Source organism: Nelumbo nucifera, chromosome 3, assembly GCF_055504915.1.
Source record: "Nelumbo nucifera cultivar China Antique chromosome 3, China Antique-T2T, whole genome shotgun sequence".
NCBI classification, from domain to species: domain Eukaryota; kingdom Viridiplantae; phylum Streptophyta; class Magnoliopsida; order Proteales; family Nelumbonaceae; genus Nelumbo; species Nelumbo nucifera.
Genome location: NC_142651.1, coordinates 94,886,034 through 94,908,791, shown reverse-complemented (window position 1 = coordinate 94,908,791; position 22,758 = coordinate 94,886,034). Strand labels below are relative to the sequence as shown.

Below are 22,758 nucleotides of genomic sequence, written 5' to 3'. Positions count from 1 at the left end.
CCACACCTTGTAGAAACACCTTATATGTGTGACTCCCCTATAGAAACACCTATATGGGTGTGTTGTGGTTCAGACTACTTATTTTTGTTGACGGTACAGAACACCTATTCTATTGTGGTGTGGTGTGTTCTCAACCACACCCCTATAGTGTGGTTGAGAATACACCACCCAATTTCTCATCCACACTTATCTAATTTTTGGCTGAAAAGAAAACCAAAAATATTTGTAAGAGACCCTATTTCGTATTTTTCATATCTGGTTGCAAGCAATAAAAACTTATTTTAAGTGTTGGGAATTTGGGATCATAGAGAAGCCCTAATAAGTGCTTATGCATTTGGTGAATAAACAAGGGAAAACACATATTTGAAAAATAGATGCTTAAAAAACAAGTCCCAACTTCTAGCTTCTTTTTAAGTGCTTATTGAATCAGTGTTTTTTTCTTCCATTCTTATCCCAACTTATGAAATATTTTTAGGTAAAACCTCCAATAGAAACATGAAACATGATAGGGGAATCCTATATTTTCTCCAATTCTCTACACCCATTCACCTCTTTCAAGGAAATGGCGGTGACTCTATAGGCAAAGAATCCATCCATGTTTCATTTCCACCTGTATTTTCTTTTTTTTTTCTATTTTTTCTTTCTCTTCCCACAGTCTTTTGCATTTTTAACAACACTCTTTGTTGTGTTTATAGATCAAGCGCACAACTAACCTATTTCTTGTTTATTAAGATCATTATTACATCAGGTGTGATGGTTAGAATTATCATTTTTATCCAAATGTAGCAATATAACATCCAAATACATCCAATATATGATTATGTTAAGTAAATACTATAATTGTTATTTTCATTGAATAAGCACTTATGAGTTAAATAGTTTATGGAACACTCTCCCCAAACACTAACACGTGATTATTAGGCAAGCACATATTGGAATAAGCACTTATTTAAATAAGTACTTCATTCCCAAACATGGCTTTAATGGTAGAGTTGTTTGAAGGGGTGTTGGCTAACTTATGGTTTTTGTGAAATTGTTTTTGTTTTTGGCAAAAAAACCTTTAGTTTATTGATCCAAGAAACATAAGCTTCCATAGTTTTTTGGCATGTGACATTAGATCCAAAAGGGTAATAAACTGAAAAGTAATTTCTCCATCAGTCTCAAAAATACTAGTGAAGAATGAAGGGTTCTATTGAGATGAACCAAAGATAAAGCAATAGTCACACTAATTATCTTTTGGTGTTTTTAAAGTCTTGAACAATAAGAATCCATATTGATCCAAGACAAAATCATGCACAGTGGGCTGAGCAATCTATGTGGGCCCTATGTGCAGGGGCAATTTTTTTTTAAAAAGATCCCAAAATTAAAAAAATAATTATTTGTTTTTCTTTAAAAAGATTTATAATACATCCAAACCTACTTAGTTCATTTTTCTCAAAACCCTACTTCTTCTATTCTCTATCTCATTTTCTTGTTTAACCTGCCCCTCTCCCAAACCCCTCAAAAAAATTCTTAACTTGGCTACTGTCCACATGTATCAAACACTAGCATGACAAGTCCGGATCTCCTGCCCATATCTATCGCAGCCACACATGGAGAACATCTCATCCTCTGCATAGTATTATGCAGGGGGAGATGTTCCCAATTCACGATGGGTAGTGTGTTGTGGATAAACGTGGACAGGAGATCCGAACTCACCATGACAGCCAATTTTTTTATTTTTTTATTTTTCAGCAAGGGTTAGTGGTAGTTACCAACTGAATGGTGGCTTGGTTGGTATGTAGCTGGGTAGTCCCAAAAATGATGCTGTTTTGAGGCCCAATGAGCAGTACACCTGTGAGAAGAGTTATTGTTATTAGAAAAGTGCTGTACTATGCCAAAAAAAAATGGATAACTACACTGCATTCCATCTCAAAATTCTGAATTCAACTACAAACCTACAACAATTCAAAATATTAAATACCCCCACCCTAATATGATTGAGCTAAGAATTCAGCGTGGAGTGAACAGTCATTCAATAACAAAACAAAGGGAAGGGTTAGTGGCAGTTTAAAATGAGAATTAGACAAGGGCAATTACATCATTAGATAAAAGGTAAAAATGAACCTTTTCTTTATTTTTTCTGGGGTAGAAAAATACGGTAAAAATGAACTAATGGACGGTCTTTAAAAGTTCCTCAAGTCTTCAACTAGAAAGGTTAGCGGATGCATCCGTAATGATGACCTTTGGTAGCGTTCCACTGTATCCTGTCAAATTCTTCACCGCGAAAAACCAACGAACAACTCACGAGCCACCGACTCTCCAAAGAATCTAGGAACCAGATCGGATCTTAAGCTCTCGAGCTCCATTTCAACATTGTTCAACTGTTAACAAGATTTCGCACGCTTCAAGAACGAGATATCTATACAACGTTCTTTTCGATGTCAGGTCAGTCCATCCTTCTCTCCTGTTATTTGAAGCTCTTGAAACAGCATCTATTGCATGAATTTCAATCGAGCTTGCAGTTGAAGAGTTTTAACTGTTGCTTTTTTGAAATTTTAATTAGAAAAGTTGATGTCCATTTGCCTTTTCTTTCAGGATCGGGTTGGGTAAGCTAACGAGAACATTGAAGGTTTTTGGAGCTGTTTTCTTTTTCTTCTTACTACGGATTTGGCTCTATTTCTGAAGTTGAACCGTTTTGGCTTCTGATTTGTTGAATTGGGGGTGCAGGATTCTGTCTTTTTGAGGATTTTGGTCATGGTGCATTGCTAATATTTCCTATCTTCTGGTAAAGCAAAGAAACAACAAAATTTGGGAGATTTCAGTTTTATTTTGACACAGTTGGTTGAACTTCTGTGTGACTTGAGGGGACTGCCGTGGTTGCTGGCCTTTGGATAGGCCAGGGGGGGTTGAGTAAAGATGGTTCTAACTTAGAAAAAGGAAGGAGATGGTGGAAACCACCTTATTAACAGAAAAGAGTGAAAACACTGGAGTTAGTGACATTCAAAGTGGAAGCCATGGACCGGTCCTCCGCAGAGAGCCTTCTTTCTCACGCTGGTGCGACGAAGATGGGATTGTCCTTGCAGATTATCAATCAAAAAATGCTGATGTAAGCTTAGAAGAATCTGATTTTGAGTTGCCATTGCTTCAAGAAGATGGGTTACAAAATGGATCTTTAGATGTTGATACACAAAAGTTTAGTAGCTTTCAGCAGAGAAGAATGCACTTGGATGGGGGTAATGTCATGGGTACTGTACCCATTCATGTTGAGGGAGATGAACATGGAGCAAAATACGTATCTTTTGATATTGAGAATAGGTCTGAAAGCCAAGCACACCTGTTGGATATTAATGTTGATAGATCCTCTTCAGAAGGACGACGTGAAACTGAACTGAATACTCAGAGCTCTTTTTCTGTGGCTATTGTTCTTAAGACACTGTTTTTCATATTGGTTTGGTATACTTTCAGCACATGCTTGACATTGTAAGCGTTAACCTCTATCAAAATACTCATCTACTTTTTTTTAGCTCAATTATGTTTATTCTTGTTTTCTTTTTCCTGGGTCCGTTGCTTGGTGCAATGGAAAAGCTCAGGCTGACAAACATGAGAATACGGATTTGAATTTGAGAGCGCCACTTTGTGCAAAAAATTTTATAGGTTAGGTTTGTATCCAGTTTACCTCGCCCAACACTCTGGATAACTGGGACCAACATTGAATTATGGCCCTTTTTAGTAGTGTTTCTTCCTCTGTTAGTAATTGATCATGTGTTGTGGTTTGTTTGGATAGGTATAACAAAACACTATTAGGAGATCATTTAGGAAAGTTCCCTGCTCCCTTGTTAATGAACACGATTCACTTCGCGATGCAAGCTGTCTTCTCAAGGGCCATTACATGTTTTTGGGCTCAAAGGTTTCAACCCAGTGTAAAAATGTCATGGAGGGATTACTTTACCAGAGGTAGTCACATCATCATCATCATGCCCTTCTCTTTACTTTATTCTTCTTCACTTAATTTCTACTGACACAAAAGTAGATATTGTATTAATGAGACAAAGTAAAATGGGTAAGAAGATGCACACTTGGTTTCTACTTAATCTGTAATGCTGTTCTTTTCTTGGTTTCCAATGTTGGTTAATACATTTCTTTTACCTTGTAATGCTTTTGGGAGAAGCTGAAGACAGCCATTCACTTGATGTAATAGCTTCAGAATTGAATGAAAGTGGCTCACTTTGGATTCAATAATTAAGATTGCTGAATTTTGATTGAACTCAAGAACCACTCCTATTAATACTTCATCTAAGCTACAATTTGATTTAAGCAAATTGCAAATCATGGAGTTGGTAAAAAAAAATAATTGACACCTTACAGCAAAACCATCAACTTTTGGACATCTCAAAATGCAAAATTTTGTTTGGTCTAGATGGAGCAGGAAGCCCACAATCCCAATGTAGATATTATTGGTTGATCAGTTATCTCAGTGCAGACAGCTAACTATTTCTTTTTTGCATTGGAATGTGTTTCCAAGGTGTATACAACAAAGAATGTCCTAGAGATTCAGTTATAGAGAGTATGATGTTGCAGTTTTTTTATATATATAAAAATATGTAGCCTTTGACCTCATATTTCATTTTCCGCATTTGAAATTGAATGCTATTTTTTATATATCTACTTACCGTATCATAGTTTCTGATCTCAATTTTGATGCTCCTATAATTCCATGTTGATCATTATATTTCCATTTTTGTTTATACCATTTGGTCAGGAAGGGTCTGTCCCTTACTTTATTAACTTCTCTAAAAACTAATGCTACAGATGGACTTTGCCTTTCACAGTTGTACCTACGGCTCTTGGAACTGCATTGGATGTAAACTTGAGCAATGCTTCCCTTGTTTTCATCTCTGTCACATTTGCTACTATGGTTGGTTTGCTTATCCTTGACTTTATATTATGAAACTAGAGAATGATCACCCTTACTAAGTACGGGGCCATATTCTGATTTTTTTTTATTTAATGCATTCTAATAAATTTTGTTTGACACCCATGTTTTATGTTGTAAATTTAGGTTATTATTTTATTTGATTTTTTATGTATAGACTTGTTATTTAATTTAAGAGATTAAATCAAGTTTTATATCTAAATAATAACTCATTTTAATGATCCTACATAGTTTTTGTTTTTTTATCTTCTTAGTGGAGGTAATTACTACTAACTTTTTTGAGAGTGGAGGTAACTACCATTTGAGTGGGTATACACATGTTTGATGGAGGAAGCTTTTGTTTGAGAGTGGGAAAAATCACTCTTTAGGTGCTCTTTTTGAAAAAAATAAGACGCCACTTGTCTAAGGGAGAAGCTTTCTAGTCAGAGGGCTTTGTTTTAATATGGTTTGTATGTATGTATGTATGTATGTATGTATGGTTTGTTGTCATTCTGGGTGTAACTTCTCCGTCTAATCTATCATCCCCATTTGTTAATACACAATGGAACTCTGTTCTAATTATTGTCATTATCCTTTCGATTTATAGGTTATAAGTTATCAATTCTTTCTTTTTTTCCCTTTTTGGCAGTGTAAATCTGCGTCTCCAATATTTCTCCTTTTATTTGCTTTTGCATTCAGGTAACTTTCTCATGTTTTTGTTAATTGACATTTTTATCCATTGCCACTATAATTTGAAGTTTGCTATATAAATAATGTCTATTAAAAGTTCATGGTTATTCTATTATGGCTTTGTTATCCACCAATAGCAGGATAACAAAGGCAGACAATTATACTTGTAATCTTAACGAAATCCATCCACAGGCAAGGATCTTACTTGTAAATTGTAATGGCTTAACTAACCTGATTTTGATTTGCTACTTTTTTCTTATATGCTTGAGTGGATTTTCCTTTTTTAGAATAAAATCCCTCTCCCCCTAACAGTACAATCAGATACAAACATTTATTTACATGTAAAACCCTCTGTTGAGAATCAAAGATGCACCACCATGAAAATCGGAGGTCAAATTTACAAGGTTAGGTAGGATTGATGCCCAAAAAAAAAAAAAACTCCCAAGTCCTGTCTTTCTGATAACAGAACACCTCAAATCTCTTTTCTTCAAAAAATCTGTTCTTCCTCTCCCTCTATATAGACCAATTTGACTGCAAATAGAGTCATATTCCACAAATTTTTACCTTCTTTACTGAAAGCTTTCACTTGCCTGGTATTAATAAAGTGTTCTAGGTTTTGTTGGTATGATCAATTGCCTGCGAAAAAGTTTAATGAACTGGGACTGTACCTTTTATGGAGAGGCTGCAATGAATGAGAATATGTGGTATCAATTCTCGTAACTCACCAAGAATACATTCAATACTCACATCTCATCCCCTTGAGATAAGCCGATCAATTGCAAGAGTCTTGTTTAGATATGCCATGGAGGCATGGACATGAAAAACACACCTTGTTTAGGATTTGAGACAACAAGATCAATGCCAAGGGGAAAAGAAATTGCTTCCACCCCTAGCAAGGCAACACAAAAGGACTTGACCAAAAACAGGCCATTAGGGTATTGACTCCCTTATATAACCTCTCAATAAAAGGTTTATGCTGCTGAAGATGGTCTAGCATTATGCATTTATGCCTTAGATGAGGGCCCAGACAACACCCTTTGCTACTTATAGCTCTTTTTTTCCCAATGCAGTTTGATAGAGGGCAGAAGTATTGCTTAACAATGGACTGCAACACCATTTGTCTTCCCAAAACCTCATCTGGTCTATTTTTTCCCACTTCAAATGTAATATTCTGTTGGAATGGCATGGAGTACTTCACAATTCCTTGCCACACGCTAGAACCTGTGCCTCTTAGCTCCTTTGCCTGTTAAAAGTTTTATTTTTCTTCTTTTTTTTTGAGCAGAAGTAACTTTTAACAGGCTCCATTTGCCTGTTTAAAACTTAAAAGTTTCAATAATCATCTTTTCTCATCATGTTTTCATGCCTCTTCACTTCTAAGCCATATTTGTGTGATAACCCTTTTAAAGGTAGCAGCAATATATTAGTAATTATAGAAGGGTGTGTACACCAGGGTTATACAATTATATGTAGATAATAAACAAAGAAACAGCTATGGCCCTTGGCAAAAAAACTATATGGGTATTGACTTGTTGCTATTACCAAGGAGACTCCTTTACTTACGTAGGTGGTTTACTCCTAATGATTAATTGAAATGTAATTCAGACCAATAAAAAAGGAAGAATGATTCAGATTATAGCAAAAGAAGTAGAGAAGAAGAAGATAGTAAGAAGAAGGATGGAGAAGAAAGGAGAAAGGGGGAGTTCGATAATCTCCTCTTTTCCCCACACTAATCTTTTATTAATCTTACTTAAGTTACATAATTTACAAGTCTGCCCTTAAGTTGGCGTCCACATCATCAACATGCTTAGAAAACATAAACAAGAATTAAAGGCCCATTAAGAACAAGTAACAAGAAATAACTAATAAATAAGACATTAATGGGCTAGGGCCCATTCGACCCAGTCTCTCTACACTCCCAGTCAAGCTGAGCATAGATATCAATCATGCTTAGCTTGCTTATATAGTGAACCAGCTTTCCTTTAGGAACACCTTTTGTCAAAACATCAACCAACTGTTCTTCAGAAGCAACAAATGGTAGACAAAGTTTCTCATGAAGCAACTCTCTCTCGTATAAAGTGCCTATCAACTTCTATGTGCTTAGTTCTATCATGTTGAACAGGATTATGTGCAATGTTGATGGCGACCTAGTTGTCACAATATAACATCATTGACTTCTCATAGTCTATACCTAGTTCTTCTAAAAGTGATATCAACCACAAAAGTATTGAAACTCCATGTGCCATTGCCCTGTATTCTACTTCAATTGAGGATCTAGCCACTACAGACTGCTTCTTATTCCTCCATGATACAATGTTCTCTGCTACCATAACACAGTAACCTGAAGTGGACCTCCTATCATCAATACTCCTAGCCCAATCAACATTAGTGTATGCTTCCAGCTTCATGTGTCCATGCTTAGCAAACAAGATACCTTTCCTTGGAGTCCCTTTTAGATAGCACAAAACCCTCTCAGTTACTGCTAAATGTGTATCTTTGGGAGAATGCATGAATTGACTAATTACACTAACTGCATAGGAAATATCTGGTCGAGTCATGCATAAGTATAATAATTTCCCAACTAGTCTTTGGAACAGTCCCCTATTAGTCATTCATAAAAAAAAAGTCCCTTATTAGTCAATAGTTCACCATCAGTAGCTGACAACTTATGATTTAGGTCTATAGGAGTGGAAGCTAGTTGAGAACCCATTTTGCCAGTCTCTACAAGAAGATCAAGAACATACTTCTGTTGAGAAATGAAGATAACATCTTTAGATCTGACAACTTCAATTCCTAAGAAATATTTGAGTTCTCCCAAGTCTTTAATTTCAAACTCAGTGTTAAGAAAACTTTTGAGATGATCAACTTCCTGAGTATCATTACCAATAACGACAATATCATCAACATAGACAATAAGAAGGGTCACTAAGGAATCTCTCCTCTTAACAAACAGGGTATGATCCAACTGAGTCCGTGTGTACCCAAAAGTAATAAGAGCAACCCAAAATCTATCAAACCAGACTCTAGGAGATTGCTCATGGCCATAAAGGGACTTTTTCAGTTTACAGACATTCCCTTGCATCTCCTTCCCATACACCCTTGGAGGTAAAGACATATAGATCTCTTCATGTAGGTCCCCATTCAAGAAAGCATTTTTTACATCAAACTAATGAAGTGGCCAATCAAAAGTAGCAGCTAAAGATAACAAAACTCGAATTGAAGTCATTTTGGCCATTGGGGCAAAAGTTTCTAGGTAGTTAATACCATACATCTGAGTCTATCCTTTAGTTACCAAACAGGCATTAAATCTCTCAATAGTACCATTTGAATGATACTTAATAGTGAACACCCACTTACAGCCAACCGGCTCCTTTCCCTCAGGCAAATCTACAATTTCCCAAGTATTGTTCTTGTGCAAATCATCTAATTCAGTCATCATAGCTAAGGTTCAAAGTATCGATATGTATCGGCCCGTATCGGCTGATACGTATTGTGCCGATGGCTTCCCGATACGCCCCTCCAGGGGTTGTATCAGGTCAGCCATTGGTTCAGAGGGTAGCCAGGCCTTAAACTGACCCCTCTGAAAATAAGTAAAACCCGGTCCTTGGCAACACTTTGAACCTCGACCATAGCATCCCTCCATTCTGGTTTGGACAAGGCTTCTGGGACAGTTATGGGAGTCACATGTGTGGAAACAGAGGCAAGGAAGGAATAGTAGGAAGGGAAAAGAAGGTGGCTGTAGGACAGGTGTTTGGATATGCAATGAGCTGTACATTTCCGTTTGTCTTTACAAAGAGCAATAGGGAGATCAAGGTCAGGGAAGGTATCCGAAGTGGTAGAAGAGGGCTGACCTATTACCTCAGTAGTAATGGGAGGTGCAAGAGGCTCATTTGAAGGTGTGGAAACAATTTGCATGTCTCTGAGTCTTTGTCTTTGGATAATAGGATGGGAAGAAAATGTGGGAGGATGAGTAGGACTGTAGGAAGAGGAGGGGGAGCAGGAACATGAGAAGAAGAGCCAATAGAGGACTCGATTGGTGGAGACAAAATAGAAGATTCAATGGGAATTGAAAGAGGGATAAATGGTGACAACGCAAACAACTCCTCTGAATGCTCCCCCTCAGGAGAAGTACCAATGAAAGGAACAGACTCTGCAAATGTGACATCTCTGGAAACAAAGCAAGTGCCACGAACCAGATCAAAACAACAATACCCCTTTTGTGTGGTGGTATATCCCAAGAAGACACGCTTGTGTGCTTTAGGCTCAAACTTATGTCTTTGATGACTATGAACATGAACATAGCAAGTGCACCCAACCACTCGGAGAGGAAGAGAGAAGAGATCCTCTTTTGGAAATAAGAGGCTAAAGGGAGTTTTAAACCCCAAAGCCTGGGGAAGGCGTCTAGTTTATGAAGTATGTAGCTGTAACGACAACATCCGCCCAAAACTTAACAGGAACATGGGAAGCAAAAAGGAGGCTCCTTACAACCTCAACCACATGTTGGTTTTTCCTTTCCGCTAGTCCATTTTGTTGTGGAGTGTAGGAATAAGAACTCTGATGAATAACTCCAAAGGTATCAAAGTAGGAGGAAAGGCTTTTCTCAAAATATTCCTTTGCATTATGAGATCGGAATATTTTGATCCGAGTGTTAAACTGGGTAAGAAAAAGTTAATGAAATTTTTGTACAATATTTGACACTTCATCTCGAGATTTCATAAGGTAAATCCATGTGTAATGAGAGAAATCATCAATAAAAAGGATGAAATATTTGTAACCCCCCATAGCAGGTAAATGATATGGCCCCCACACATCAGAGTGCACAATATGGAAAGGAGAAATTGATCTTTTATTACTCACTAAAAAAGATTGTCTGCAATGTTTTGCAAGTTCACATGGCTCACGATGAAGACTCGATAGGGATATTCCCTTAAACATTTTTGGAAACAAATGACTCAAAGCTGAAAAAGACAAATGACCAAATCTCAAATGATATATCATGACTCTATCAACTGACTCTAATAAAATAAACTCCAAGGCTACTTCATTAGGTGATCCAGGACTTTGATAAGAGACATCCAACAAATATATCCCATTTGCCTCATGGCCACTTCTAATCGTCCTCTGAGATTTCAGGTCCTGAAAAACACAATAAGTAGGAAAGAAGGTTATACTGCAATTCTTTGATTTTGTTAAACTACTAACAGATAAAAGGTTAGTGCTAAGTTTAGGAACATGAAGGACAAAGGATAATACAAGGGAGTCGGAGGCTCTAATATTCCCCTTGTCAGAGATGGGAGCAAGAGACCCATCGACAAGAGAAATCTTCCCTCTATCGGAGAGGAGTTAGTATAAACAAAAAAGGTTAGGTATGCTAGTCATATGGTTTGATGCACCAGAATTTGTAATCCAAGGAATTCTACTATTACCTGAGGTTGTAACATGATTTGTAGAAGCACGAATGTCTGAATGGGCAAAACCGGATGAAGAGTGGTTGCTTGAGGAGGAAGCTGCAACAGTAGTCTCCAAGTGATTAATCAACCTGCCATATCTCTCAAACTCTGCCTTCACTGCTGTCAACTGCTCTACAACAGATTTTTCTTCACCTTTAGATGCCATAGCAACATTTGCATTCTTGGGCTTTCCAGACTGACCACCTTTTTTAGAATTGTTGTTGCTTCGAAATCTCTCTAGAAGAAGATCTGGATGAAGTTTCCAACAAGTATCCTTAGTATGTTTCAGTTTCTTGCAATATTCACATATCACCTCTTTCTTCTCATTTACCCCTTGGTTTTATTCCAGCATGTGCAAAATGTTCTGAAGGTGGTGGAGCCTGTAGCTATACCTGTCTCTTGCTCTCTTCACTGCTCACCATAGAGTATGCCTGAGCAAGTGTTACTTCATCCTTGGCCAGAATATTCTGCCTCGTAATATCAAATTCAAGGTTAAGTCTTGTAAGGAATTCAAACACCTTGTTTCTTTCCACAAATTTCCTGAAAGTTTTTGCATCTTTGGTGCTTTCCCATACAACTGCTTCCATAACATCAATCTCCTGCCATAGTGACTTCAACATTGAGTAGTAGATAGCTACACTCTTCCATTGTTTCAAAAATTTCACATCATTCTTTAGTTTGTAGGCCCTTGCAACATTCAATTTCCGAGATTATGTTTTTGTAACATTATCCCAAATCTCCTTGGCTGAAGTCATCCAAAGATAGTGTTGGCTTATGTGGGGCTGCATAGAATTTACCAACCACCCAATAACTATGTAGTTATCCTGCATCCATTTTTCATATATAGGATTATTCTCTTCCGGTTTCACCTTACTACTGTTGGACAGTTTTGTATGCCCTTAGCTTCAATCAAAATGATTTACTTTATGAGTTTATTGTAAATGAATAAAAGTGCATATTTGATTCATGTTCCCTTGGTATGTTTCTGTGTAATACCCTTAAACTGGACACTTAATGAGACTCGTGTTAGTTTAGAATGTTCACAGCCAGTGGGTCGGTCTGGGGAGACCTATCCTGATAAGGCTGACACTGTTGTGCCACCAAGCCGGTTGGGGTAGCCTGTCTCAGCTGCCAGGGTGAGACCCTAGGCACATACAGTGTAGGATAAATTGAATCTTTGAACTGGACCAGATTTCTAGTATTGCCCTGGACCTTGGAGATTAATGGCAAAACTGGAAAGTTACACCCGACCCCTAGACTCGATTATGATACTACACTAGGTGTTGGATTGGGCTGTCTTTGATGTATCAATCAGTGAGATCCTTAGCGGGGGTCAAAACCTAGGTATGTTGGGACAGTCTGAGAATTCATCTGAGTGGGTGATTATAGTGACAAGATCAGCCCCTTCGTCGGACAAAGGTAATGATCAGGGATGCACTCTCACTGATGGAAACCAAGACTGCCAGCAACCGATTTCAATCGTTGAGATTTGTTTTGCAAAGTATATTTTATATGAGATATAAAAGTATATATACATTATGGTTTCTAAAATGTTTGCAAAATGTTTTAATTCCCGGGATCCATATAAGTAGAGAGTGCAACACTGTTCCTTGCAGCCGAGGGAGAGGTCCTCTCTTGTTGGGCAGTGTTTGATCATTATGGGCTGAGAGGTTAAGTGTAAGACCATTGAGGATAATACCTGATGGGCTAATCTTGTATCTGCCCACAGTCCCTAGGTGTTACAAGGTGGCTTGGCCCAAGGACCACTTTGGGTAAGTGTTGGGCCCATAGAGCCCATTTGATGGGTTTCGGGGGGTGCACTGTCCATAACAGTGTATTCGGCCAAGCCTTGTAACAAAGGATGGGCCGAACCCATGTGGCTGATGTGTAGATCAATGCTTGGGTCCCACGCCATACAAGGAAGCCCAACTGGGCAGTAGTTAGGAAGGTTAAGTGAGCACATAAGCTTAATGGGCCTAAAGTCCATTTCAAACTGGACTTATTTAATAAGTTAAATATGGGCGAATTCTGAGATGGATCAGCAGATAGGATAGGGTCTTAACCCTATCCACTCAGAGAGTTTAGATCTGAATATGATTCAGATCTAGAAACCTCCTAATGAGATTAGGAGAAGGCTGATCTAATCTGCAGATAAGATAAGGGTTTATCCTTATCACCTAAAGAGAGGTCTGATTCAAATATGATTTGGATAAGCAACTCCTAATTGGATTAGGAGCTGATCCTTTGGGTTTACAAAAGGAGGGGGTGGCAGCCTTTAGAATTAGATAATCAGATCCTCTTCAGAGCTGAAATTACATAAGAAAGATTTCTGCAATCCCTGCAAAGATCTTTCTTGCCGCTTCCTTCCTGCAGCCGCCAGACATCCAGTTCGATCTCCAGTTGTCGGAGAAGTCAAGATTCGATCTTGACATCAGTTCTTTGAGAAAGAATTGATAGGAAGCTGTGCTCACGTGCCATCCTGCTGTTTCTTGCGAAGGACAGAATTCTTGGAGAAGAATACTACTGATTCTGCTCCATCCTGCATTGCGCCATCTTCAGTGGGAGCAGTCTTTGGATCCTTCCTTGGGCCTGAACACCTTCGTTGGGAAATACTTTTTCTCTGTATCAGGTATAATTTTCTCCTACTCCTTTTGGTTTAGTTCTGGTTCAAGATTGATCCTTGAAAATATGATTTTCTAAATAGGGAATGTGATTCCTAGTTGAAAGGGAGAGAAAAATTTTTGAAATTCGCCCCCTTTATTCCGCAAGATTTGGGTGTCCATATGATGGATCTCTCATCCCTTCAACTACACGTGAGAAACCCTAGTTTACCTCTACTACAGACATGGATTTTTATAGATTGTGCCCAAGCTAAGTAATTTGTTCCGTCGAGTTTAATTGTAGTCACCCCCGTCAGAATGGAATCTATGAGACCAACCCCCGACACCGGGATCTGCTTCATCTCACTTCCAGATTGCTCCATCAATCAAACGAAAATAAAAAAAAAATGATTTCAACCTTTATAGACCTAACTGAGGTTAGTCTAGAGTACTGACCTAACTGAGGTCAATACTCTTTTCATGAATGGGGTCAAGTTTAAAGTTGGAAAAGGGATAGAATTAAGTTTTGGAAGGATTCCTGGTGTGAGCCTTTGGCTGATGCTTTTCCCCGGCTGGTCCAAATTGTAGTGAATCAAGATTCTTCAGTTGCTGATAACATTAGTACCTCTGGAGGCTCCGCTACTTGGACTCCCCTATGTAGGAGGAATTTGCTAGACTGGGAAGTGGAGTATGTAGGTCTGTTGGGGTAGATTCAAAATCAGAGAATTGACATGAGTATGGAAGATGAATGGACTTGGAAGTGGAATGCAGATGGCAGCTTCACAGTTAAATCCCTTTTCCTTAAGATGTGCAGCTTAGGTCAGGAGAACTTCCCGGATGAGCAGATTTGGAACCCCACCTGTCCCTCCAAGGTTAACTTCCTGGTTTGGACAATTGTTTTGAATAAATGTTTAACTAGGGTCAACTTGGAGAGAAGGGGTGTTCAGATTCCTGATCCCTCCTGTGTTTTATGCGGCATGGGTGCTGAATCTATAGATCATTTGTGCATTCACTGTCCGATTTCCTCTTCAATCTGGGGACATTTCTTCAAGAAATTAGAGGTGTGTTGGGCTATGCCTAAGTTTGTGAAGGAGCTGTTTATGAGTTGGAGATTGGAGGGTCTTAGAAAGAAAGGCAGGCTTGTTTGGAATACTATTCCACAAGCTGTTCTTTGGTCCATTTGGATGGAAAGAAACAATAGAATTTTCTATAATCAATCAAAAAGTCCAGATGAGATTGTGCAGAAAGTGGTGGGGAAGATTTTGATGTGGACGCATATTGGGAGCAACAGCAGCAATGATCCGGTGTTCTCATCATATCCAATTCGGCAGCAACAGTCTTATCCATTCAGCAGATTAGATTAGACTATCTTGTTATTCTTATCTTATTAAGTTAGTAGATTAGATTATCTTATCTTATTAGATTAGGATTAAGAGAGACTTATCTTATCTTATCAGCCTTATCTTATCAAGATAGAGTTGGAGGTCTCCCTATTCAGCAAGGAGTCTCCCTAAGAGCAGGACTCTTGTAATCTCCTATTTAAGGAGCCACTATTATTGAATAAAGGCATCCAAAATTTTAGTCAAAGAGAAGAGTAAAGGAGAGTTAGGGTGATCTCTTGGACAAATCACCCCTTAGGTCGCCACGATAGGGTTAGCACGCAAAGGGAGGGGCAAGGGGAAACTAGAGGTTCTCCCCGTGGACCGACCCGTGATGAGATCCTACGCCCGGGCCCATAACAGATTTGCTCCTGGGTGTCGGTGAATGAGGAGTTTAAAAGTCAGAATGTTTCTCTCCTTTGTACTAAATCATGGATGTTCGTTCTTGTAATATGTTTTGGGACTAGGAAGATCTAGTTGGCCTAAGTCGTGTTGTAATTTTCTTTCTCATTGAATAAAATTACTTTACCTTTTTCCAAAAAAAAAACCCCCAAAACTAGGGTTTCACTGTACCTGGCCTTCAGGGAGAAAGAGAGAAGATGTAGTCTCTCAAACCAGAGCTATCCAAACCACTTCCAACTACAACCACCCACTTTTGGAGATAAAAAGGAACCCTCTAAGCCAAGCCTTGAGCGCCACACCCAAACAGTCTCTTTATCCTGTAACTTGAAACTCTCTAGTTGGCTAGGGTTTTGGGTAAAAAACCTGCAGTCCCACTTTCTTGGCAATCTATAGCCAAATTCCGACTCTCCAAATCCTCTACCAACTAGGCAAACGAGTTCTTTGAATAATCAGCAATTTATCTCTCCATACACCTTTCGATTAGAAAAAAAAGTGTATGGGAAAAGAAAAGAAAAAAGGGTAAAACCGAAGGAAGGACTGCTTTGATACCAAGACGTAATTCAGACCAATAAAAAAAAGGAAGGATAATTCAGATTATAGCAAAAGAAGTAGAGAAGAAGAAGAAGATAGCAAGAAGAAGAAGAAGGATGGAGAAGAAAGGAGAAAGAAGGAGTTTGATAATCTCCTCTTTTCCCCACACTAATCAAGTTACATAATTTACAAGTCTGCCCTTAAGTGCGCACGTCCACATCATCAGCATGCTTAGAAAACATAAACAAGAGTTAAAGGCCCATTAAGAACAAATAACAAGAAAGAACTAATAAATAAGACATTAATGGGCTAGGGCCCATTCGGCCTTGTCTCTCTACAAATTGGAAGGATTATCTTGATGGTATTTATTGTCTTGAAGTTGTAGATGATTTTATGTCTCCATCCTCTGAAGATAATAAATATCTACCCTAATGAGCTTTATGTTGTGAAAACTCTTTCTTTTTTAAGGACAAATAAAATGGTTTCAATCTGACTATTTAGATACTAGCATAACCTTGAGTTTGGTCGATGTTTTTGTCATTTATGTGAGACAGTTTTATTTAGCTTCTTGCTTTATAATATTGCAATTTCATTTGGAAGGTTGGAGACCCCGAGCATTAAACTTCTAGGTATCATATTAATCATCTCTGTTGGAATTTTATTAACAGGTACCTCTTTATCTCTCTGCTCTTCTTTTCTTGTTTTCTTGTACCATGTTTTTATTAATTCTATTTAAATTTGTTGGTAGAATTAAGAGGCCATGCAGCCTGATTTGACCAAACAAGCTGAGCTTCATGCCAGGAGAGGCTTTTTCATGTGGCTCCTGAGCTAGTGCAATCAAAGAGGTCTATGTGTTTTTTGACCTCACCACTTGTTCACATGGTCAAGTATCACTCTAGGTCACCTCCGTCATGTGGGAAAAGGGAATCCCTTTGTCTCCTTTCATGCCCTTTTTTAGTCCATTAGAAAAAAATTATCTTCTGACATAATAATAAATAATAATACAAAAAAGTATTCAAATAGCATTATTTAGGATGTTTTGCTATGTAGGTGTGGGCAAGGGCCTTTCTTTGGTTGTAATGAGGGGTGGGTTCTTTTGGTTTGGTTGACTTTTGCTGCCTTGGTGGTGGCATTGGCTATGGTTTTTCTTTTTGTTTCTATATCTTGTAGAATGTTTTGTTGTTGTTGTTATTTGTCCTGAAGCTTTATGTAATGGGTTGTGGCTGGCTTTGTGGGGTTTATTTTCTGTTCCGTCCTTCTCCTCTCCTCCTTTTTCTGACTCTGTTGAAAAAAGGTGATTGGTACATATATATATATATTAATAAATGTAGGAAAATATGTACACGAGGGAATAGGTGTACGATATGTAAGAAGACAAAAGAGTCTCTTTGCTCCCCCTCCTCACCCCACAAAAAGGGGAAAAAACAAAAAACCATCACTATCCCACTCTAGGATCTGCAAAGTTCATTTTCTATTAATGCAGCTCTCGATTTCTATGTAATTGGATGCCTTAACTAGATGATGACTTCTTTTTCTTCATTTGCAAGTTTATCCTTACAACTCTTTGTATTATGTTACATGACCGATCTGAATCCTTCTACCAGTTGCAAAAGAGACAGAATTTGAGATTTGGGGTTTTATTTTCGTTATGCTGGCTGCTGTTATGTCTGGGTTTCGCTGGTCCATGACACAGATTCTTTTGCAGGTATGTCTTTATCGTGTTTCTATTACCAAAAACATGCCAATGATTTCTAGATTCTAGGGTTAATTTTTTGATCTGGTATTAAGTTATTTCAAATTTCTTTTCTTGTTTCTTTTTATTAGTTTGCTTTTTTTGGCTGTCTTACCTGACATTTTGGTTTGTTTCTTTTCATTACTGACTCAAAATCAACATGAAGAAAGAAGACTATGGTAAGCACTAAACTTCTTGAATATGCCATTTTGGTTGAGACCAAATTCTAAAATCTAAATAAATGATTAGTATATTCATGCCTGTGTCTGTGTGCATGAAATTTATGCATGTCTAATGGATTCATCAATTTTATCCAGACATAGTATTGCCTAAACATATTTCTCCTTTCTTCTTTCAAAGATTTTGTGAATGATGTGATCTATGTCATTATGTCTATGAGTGGTGGTGTTGATTATTTTATTTTGTACTACTGAAAACTTTTCTGGATTATGTTATTTGAATTGCTTCAGGTTTAAAGGATCCCATTACTTTGATGAGCTATCTGACTCCAGTAATGGCTGTGGTAACTGCTTTGCTCTCTCTAATAATGGACCCATGGCAAGAATTCAGAAGGAACAATTACTTTAATAGTTCGTGGCATGTTCTACAGAGTAGCTTGCTAATGCTTCTTGGTGGAACCCTGGCTTTTTTCATGGTAATAGTTTGGTTTTGTACTGTTCTCTACTAATGGAATGATAAATCTGACATGTGTATCTGTTATTATGCTACTTCAGACAAGCCATTAATAAACACTGTAGTTCTTGATAAGTGATTCTGCGTTTATATAATTCTTTCACAATGTTGTCTCATAATTGATACAGCTTATTTTGTGTTAATTTTTGGCGTAATATATATTGATTTTCTTTTCTTCCTTTTGTAGGTTTTAACAGAATATGTTCTTGTGTCAGCAACAAGTGCAGTAACTGTAACAATAGCAGGAGTTGTCAAGGAAGCTGTTACTATTCTGGTAAGGTCTTGTCATCTATTCTTTTCTTTGTATGATTACATATCTTATACATCAATCAAATCTTGTAGAACTCCCTGTTTATATTTAGTTTTGTTGGAACAGAAGTACTGCAAATTTGTGCAGTAACATAATGGCATGTTGTTTATTGATAAAAAAAAAAAAATAATGGCATGTTGCTATATTGTTAGAGCTGAGAGGGTGGAAAGAATGGTTTGGTGGGTGTTTATCAGGCTTCTATGTCTGATGATTTTGAGTTTTATTTCAGCCTGTTTCATCAACTCAACAGAAAACTCAATATGACTTTCCCAGGAATCTTATGCCTCTTTTCTTTTTCCTTTTGCATTACTTTCGAAAAAGAACTTGTAATTTAAAAATAACATGAAGTGAGAGTTGTAATAAGAGTATCTTTTGTGCCAGCTGTTGATAAAAGAGAATTAGTTTTGGACCTTTTGGTAGGTGTGCAAGTTTTGCCACAGTTATAAGTGGTAACAGAAAATTAGCAAAAGATGATTATTTTAGTGCAGGTAAAGGCACTGTTTAGGTGATCAGCTTGTTTTTGAGGCCAAGTGTTACTCCAACCATGTGAGCGTGAATTATTGGTCACTTGGTTATTTGACCAATTTTGAGCATGCATTCTATGCCAGGTGCATGCTTGTGGACCAATGGGGAAATTTCATTTCTGAGCATATTAAAAAGGCGATATTTACTTTGGAAAATTGTTCACCCATTTTCCTATCAGAAGATTCAGAACAGTTTCTTAGATACATCTTATATTCACTTCAATTTCCGTTTCAGTACAAGAATGGCCTCTGCCTTTTTTGCCATAACATAATACTGTTCACTGTTTTGTTGTCAGCAAGAGGCACCATGTGCATCCATTCAAGATAATATGTTTTTCTACCAAATCCTATTAGTTTTCTTACACAAGCAAGACTTCGTATCATCAACTTATGACTACTGTGTGTGTGTGTGTTTCACAAAGGGAAAAGCTTCAGGCAAACCCCTGCTCTATGTGGATGTGTTAGATCCAATTCTTTGAGATGGAAACCACAAGGACCACAAGGAGAGGGCTTCAGAAATCTATCCCTTGTCACTCTGCTTTCCTCAGGGATTTTTTTGATAGAGATGTGATGACCTTAAACCCAACGAGGAAACAGGTACCCTTGTTTTGAAAAAAGGTAAGGTAATTTATTAAGGCAAACAGAAATTACAGAGGAGCTCCAAAATCAGAGCTAGAATACAGAGAACCAATCCCAAAGCTAGGTTACAGCTCAAACAAACACCTAGACCTCAGCTGTGCACCAAGAGCCCTGGATTGAAAAGGGTACCCTAAAGCATCTAACATTACAATATAGTTGAGGCTACCCGACAAATCACCATTATCTGTAAAAACTCCTCTATGACCCTCATTTTCCATACAGTCAACAGCGTGGTTCCTGTGAATGTGGTTGTACACGATCTCAAAGCTGTCCTCCCTTGCAATCTTCTTGCATTCATCTGCCATGTGCTGGCATCTCCATGTCGTTGATGAGGTTCCCCTGATGGCATTGATTGTTATCTTTGAATCTCCTTCGTAATCACCCTTCTCGCTCCTATCTCACCTGCCAATTTGTGAGCTTCCAAGCACACTCTCATCTGAGCCACTGTTATTGATGTAATCCCAATGGGCCCGGCCTTTAGTTTTTTAATTCTCCCTTTGAAGTCCCTAGCAATGCATCTGAAAGCACAGTTGTTCTCCTCATCTTTAGAAGCATCAAAGTTTATTTTGACAACACTTTCCTCAGGTGGTTCCCACTGGATCCATTTTTGCTCATACGATTTGGGCTGGGCCTTTCCCAGTCTTTTCTCAGATTCGATGAATTCCTTCATACTTTGGAAGGCTTTTGTTATCAGTTGTGTATGGGGGTCATTTTTGTTATTAGTTGGTCCTGCTCTCTGACTGTCCCATTTAACTGAAGCAGATATCCCCCTACTCACCCTTTCCCTAGAATCCAATGGTCTGGTGCCCCTAAATCAGCTGTTCTTATTGGTTTTGAGTTTATTATGAGATTTCTGATTGTAGTTCCTAAAAAATGTTTCTCTTTTGCAATATTTGCCTGAGGATGAGTTTAATTGTGATCCCAATGAGTAGGTGCTCTCATGGTAGTTTAGGGAGCATCCTAACAGCCTCTTCTGTATATGAAATGTTTCCACCTTACTCTCATCTTTCTCATTGTTACAGTGAAGGCCTAATTGGTCATGCTCTCTGACTGTGAAAGAACCATGGTTAACAGTGGCCATAGTGAAATTTTAGTTTTACTATAAAAAAATTAAATGCCTTCTAGAACTTTTGAGAATTGATGATTGATCATTTTGGTACTTATTTTCTTATATCAATCACTGCTTTCTGTTCAATGACTGGATTGATTTGGTGAAGACTCATGCCTTTCGATGGGTTTGTAACTACCTAAGACGCTATCACTTTGATGGGAACTGAATCTTTCAATTTTCCTATTAATGCATGTCAGGTGGCAGTGTTTTACTTCCATGATCAATTTACCTGGTTGAAAGGGATTGGACTGCTTATAATCATGGTTGGTGTCAGTTTATTCAACTGGTACAAGTAAGTTGTAACTACTTAATGGCTTTGATTTTTCAACCAGTAAAAACATTTTCTCTTCATCTTGGAAGTTGTTATAGACTCCTAGATTATTGTTGATACTATTTTGAAGTTAATTCGACAGTGTAAAATACTATAATGTCTAAACTTAGGTCCCTGGAATTGGCTGGGCTGCTCTGTTTGGCAGAATCAGTAAGCAGTCAGTTTACCTTTTAATTTATCAAATAATCTAACTATTTTCTCTTTACTTATTCACTTTTTTAATTAATATAACCAACAGATTCTGATGGTATGTACTAATGTGATATTAGGAACTGTAAATTAAAATGCAATGGTGAAAAGAGTCACCCTTTGACCAAAGTTAGGGCTTAATCCAGATTTCTAAAATTCTAGAAAATATAACTTGTGATGTTAGCCTTTTCCTTGTAGTGATCAAAAGTGACCTCAATCATTCATGTGTTTTTCAGTTATCTAATCAATGGAACTTATTCTGTTTACTGGATACTCGAAAAAAAAATCCTAGTTGAACAAGGAAACATGACAATTGGATGAGTGATTTCATCTTGGATATTAAGGATCCCCATAGTTACATGTTTCCATACCATGCATCGAGATAAAGGATCATCATCATCTAAGCCTTATACCAACTATATGGGGTTGGCTACATAAATCCTGTTTGGCTATTACTTTCTGTTTAATTCCATATCCATCCTTAAATTTTGAGCACATGAATAATTATCCTTATTTAATTTTTTCAAGTCATCTCTTGTAATACCTTTCCAGATTTGTTCTCCATTAGGATGATGCTTTCTTTGTTCTTTTGAAGGACTATGGAGGAAGTTAATTTACCTTGTAATTGATTAACAAAGTTGCAATAATTTACACTCCATTTCTAATGATGCATAGGCCAGTGGCATTTGAAGCTCCAGGTGCCATTGAATCCAGAAAATTTTGAAACTTGTAAACACTATTTCATAATTTTGAACAAACTGATATATATATATATATAAATTATGGTAGTCTTATCATGAAGATTTCACCAGTGTAAAAGGACCAGATAAAAAAATGATAGGATTACCCAGTTAATTCTTAGGTCACTTTTTTTTTTTTTTCTTTTTTCCTTCTTCCAATTTTGATGCTTATCAGCCCCCTCCAGAAAACAGAAAGGGGGAAAAATGCCCTTATTGCTGGCATTCAAAGCAGTTGATCTGAAATCACTAGAATTTGAATTCTGAAGATTTACTCAACACAAATCATACTTTACCTTTCGAAAAGAAGAAAAGAAACGATTTAGTTGACACAACTCTGTATGTTGTAAACCAGTATATAAGTGTTCTAAGTGATAGAACAAACTATGGTTGTACATTGAAAATCTATAATATAAAGAGTTAAATGGAGCATGACTATACTGTTGGCTAACCCAGGCATGCTGATAATTACTTGGACATGTAAGAGTTATGGGTTAACCTTGCATCTGGATGATTTCTCTGGGACATCTGCTAACCAAGAGGATATTT

General features: G+C 37.6%; 1 protein-coding gene across 6 annotated transcripts in view; it reads left to right on the top strand.

The window, feature by feature from the left end:
* Window positions 1–2,184: 2,184 nt before the first annotated feature.
* LOC104586546 (putative sugar phosphate/phosphate translocator At1g06470) overlaps window positions 2,185–22,758 on the top strand; it is a 29,295-nt gene continuing 8,721 nt past the window's right edge. For 3 of the 6 annotated variants that reach the window (XR_733475.2, XM_088901215.1, XM_088901214.1), the window contains exons 1-11: window positions 2,185–2,427; window positions 2,578–3,462; window positions 3,767–3,936; window positions 4,812–4,897; window positions 5,544–5,593; window positions 16,544–16,611; window positions 17,548–17,648; window positions 17,842–17,854; window positions 18,146–18,330; window positions 18,556–18,642; window positions 21,150–21,244. Coding sequence is in view for 5 of the 6 variants with exons in the window: in XM_088901215.1 (XP_088757341.1) it covers window positions 2,927–3,462; window positions 3,767–3,936; window positions 4,812–4,897; window positions 5,544–5,593; window positions 16,544–16,611; window positions 17,548–17,648; window positions 17,842–17,854; window positions 18,146–18,330; window positions 18,556–18,642; window positions 21,150–21,244 (1,391 nt within the window). In the remaining variant the exon portion in view is untranslated. Of the gene's footprint in view, window positions 2,428–2,497; window positions 3,463–3,766; window positions 3,937–4,811; window positions 4,898–5,543; window positions 5,594–16,543; window positions 16,612–17,547; window positions 17,649–17,841; window positions 17,855–18,145; window positions 18,331–18,555; window positions 18,643–21,149; window positions 21,245–22,758 lie in introns of all 6 variants that reach the window. The other 3 variants (XM_010243815.2, XM_010243814.2, XM_088901216.1) reach the window with 3 other exon arrangements.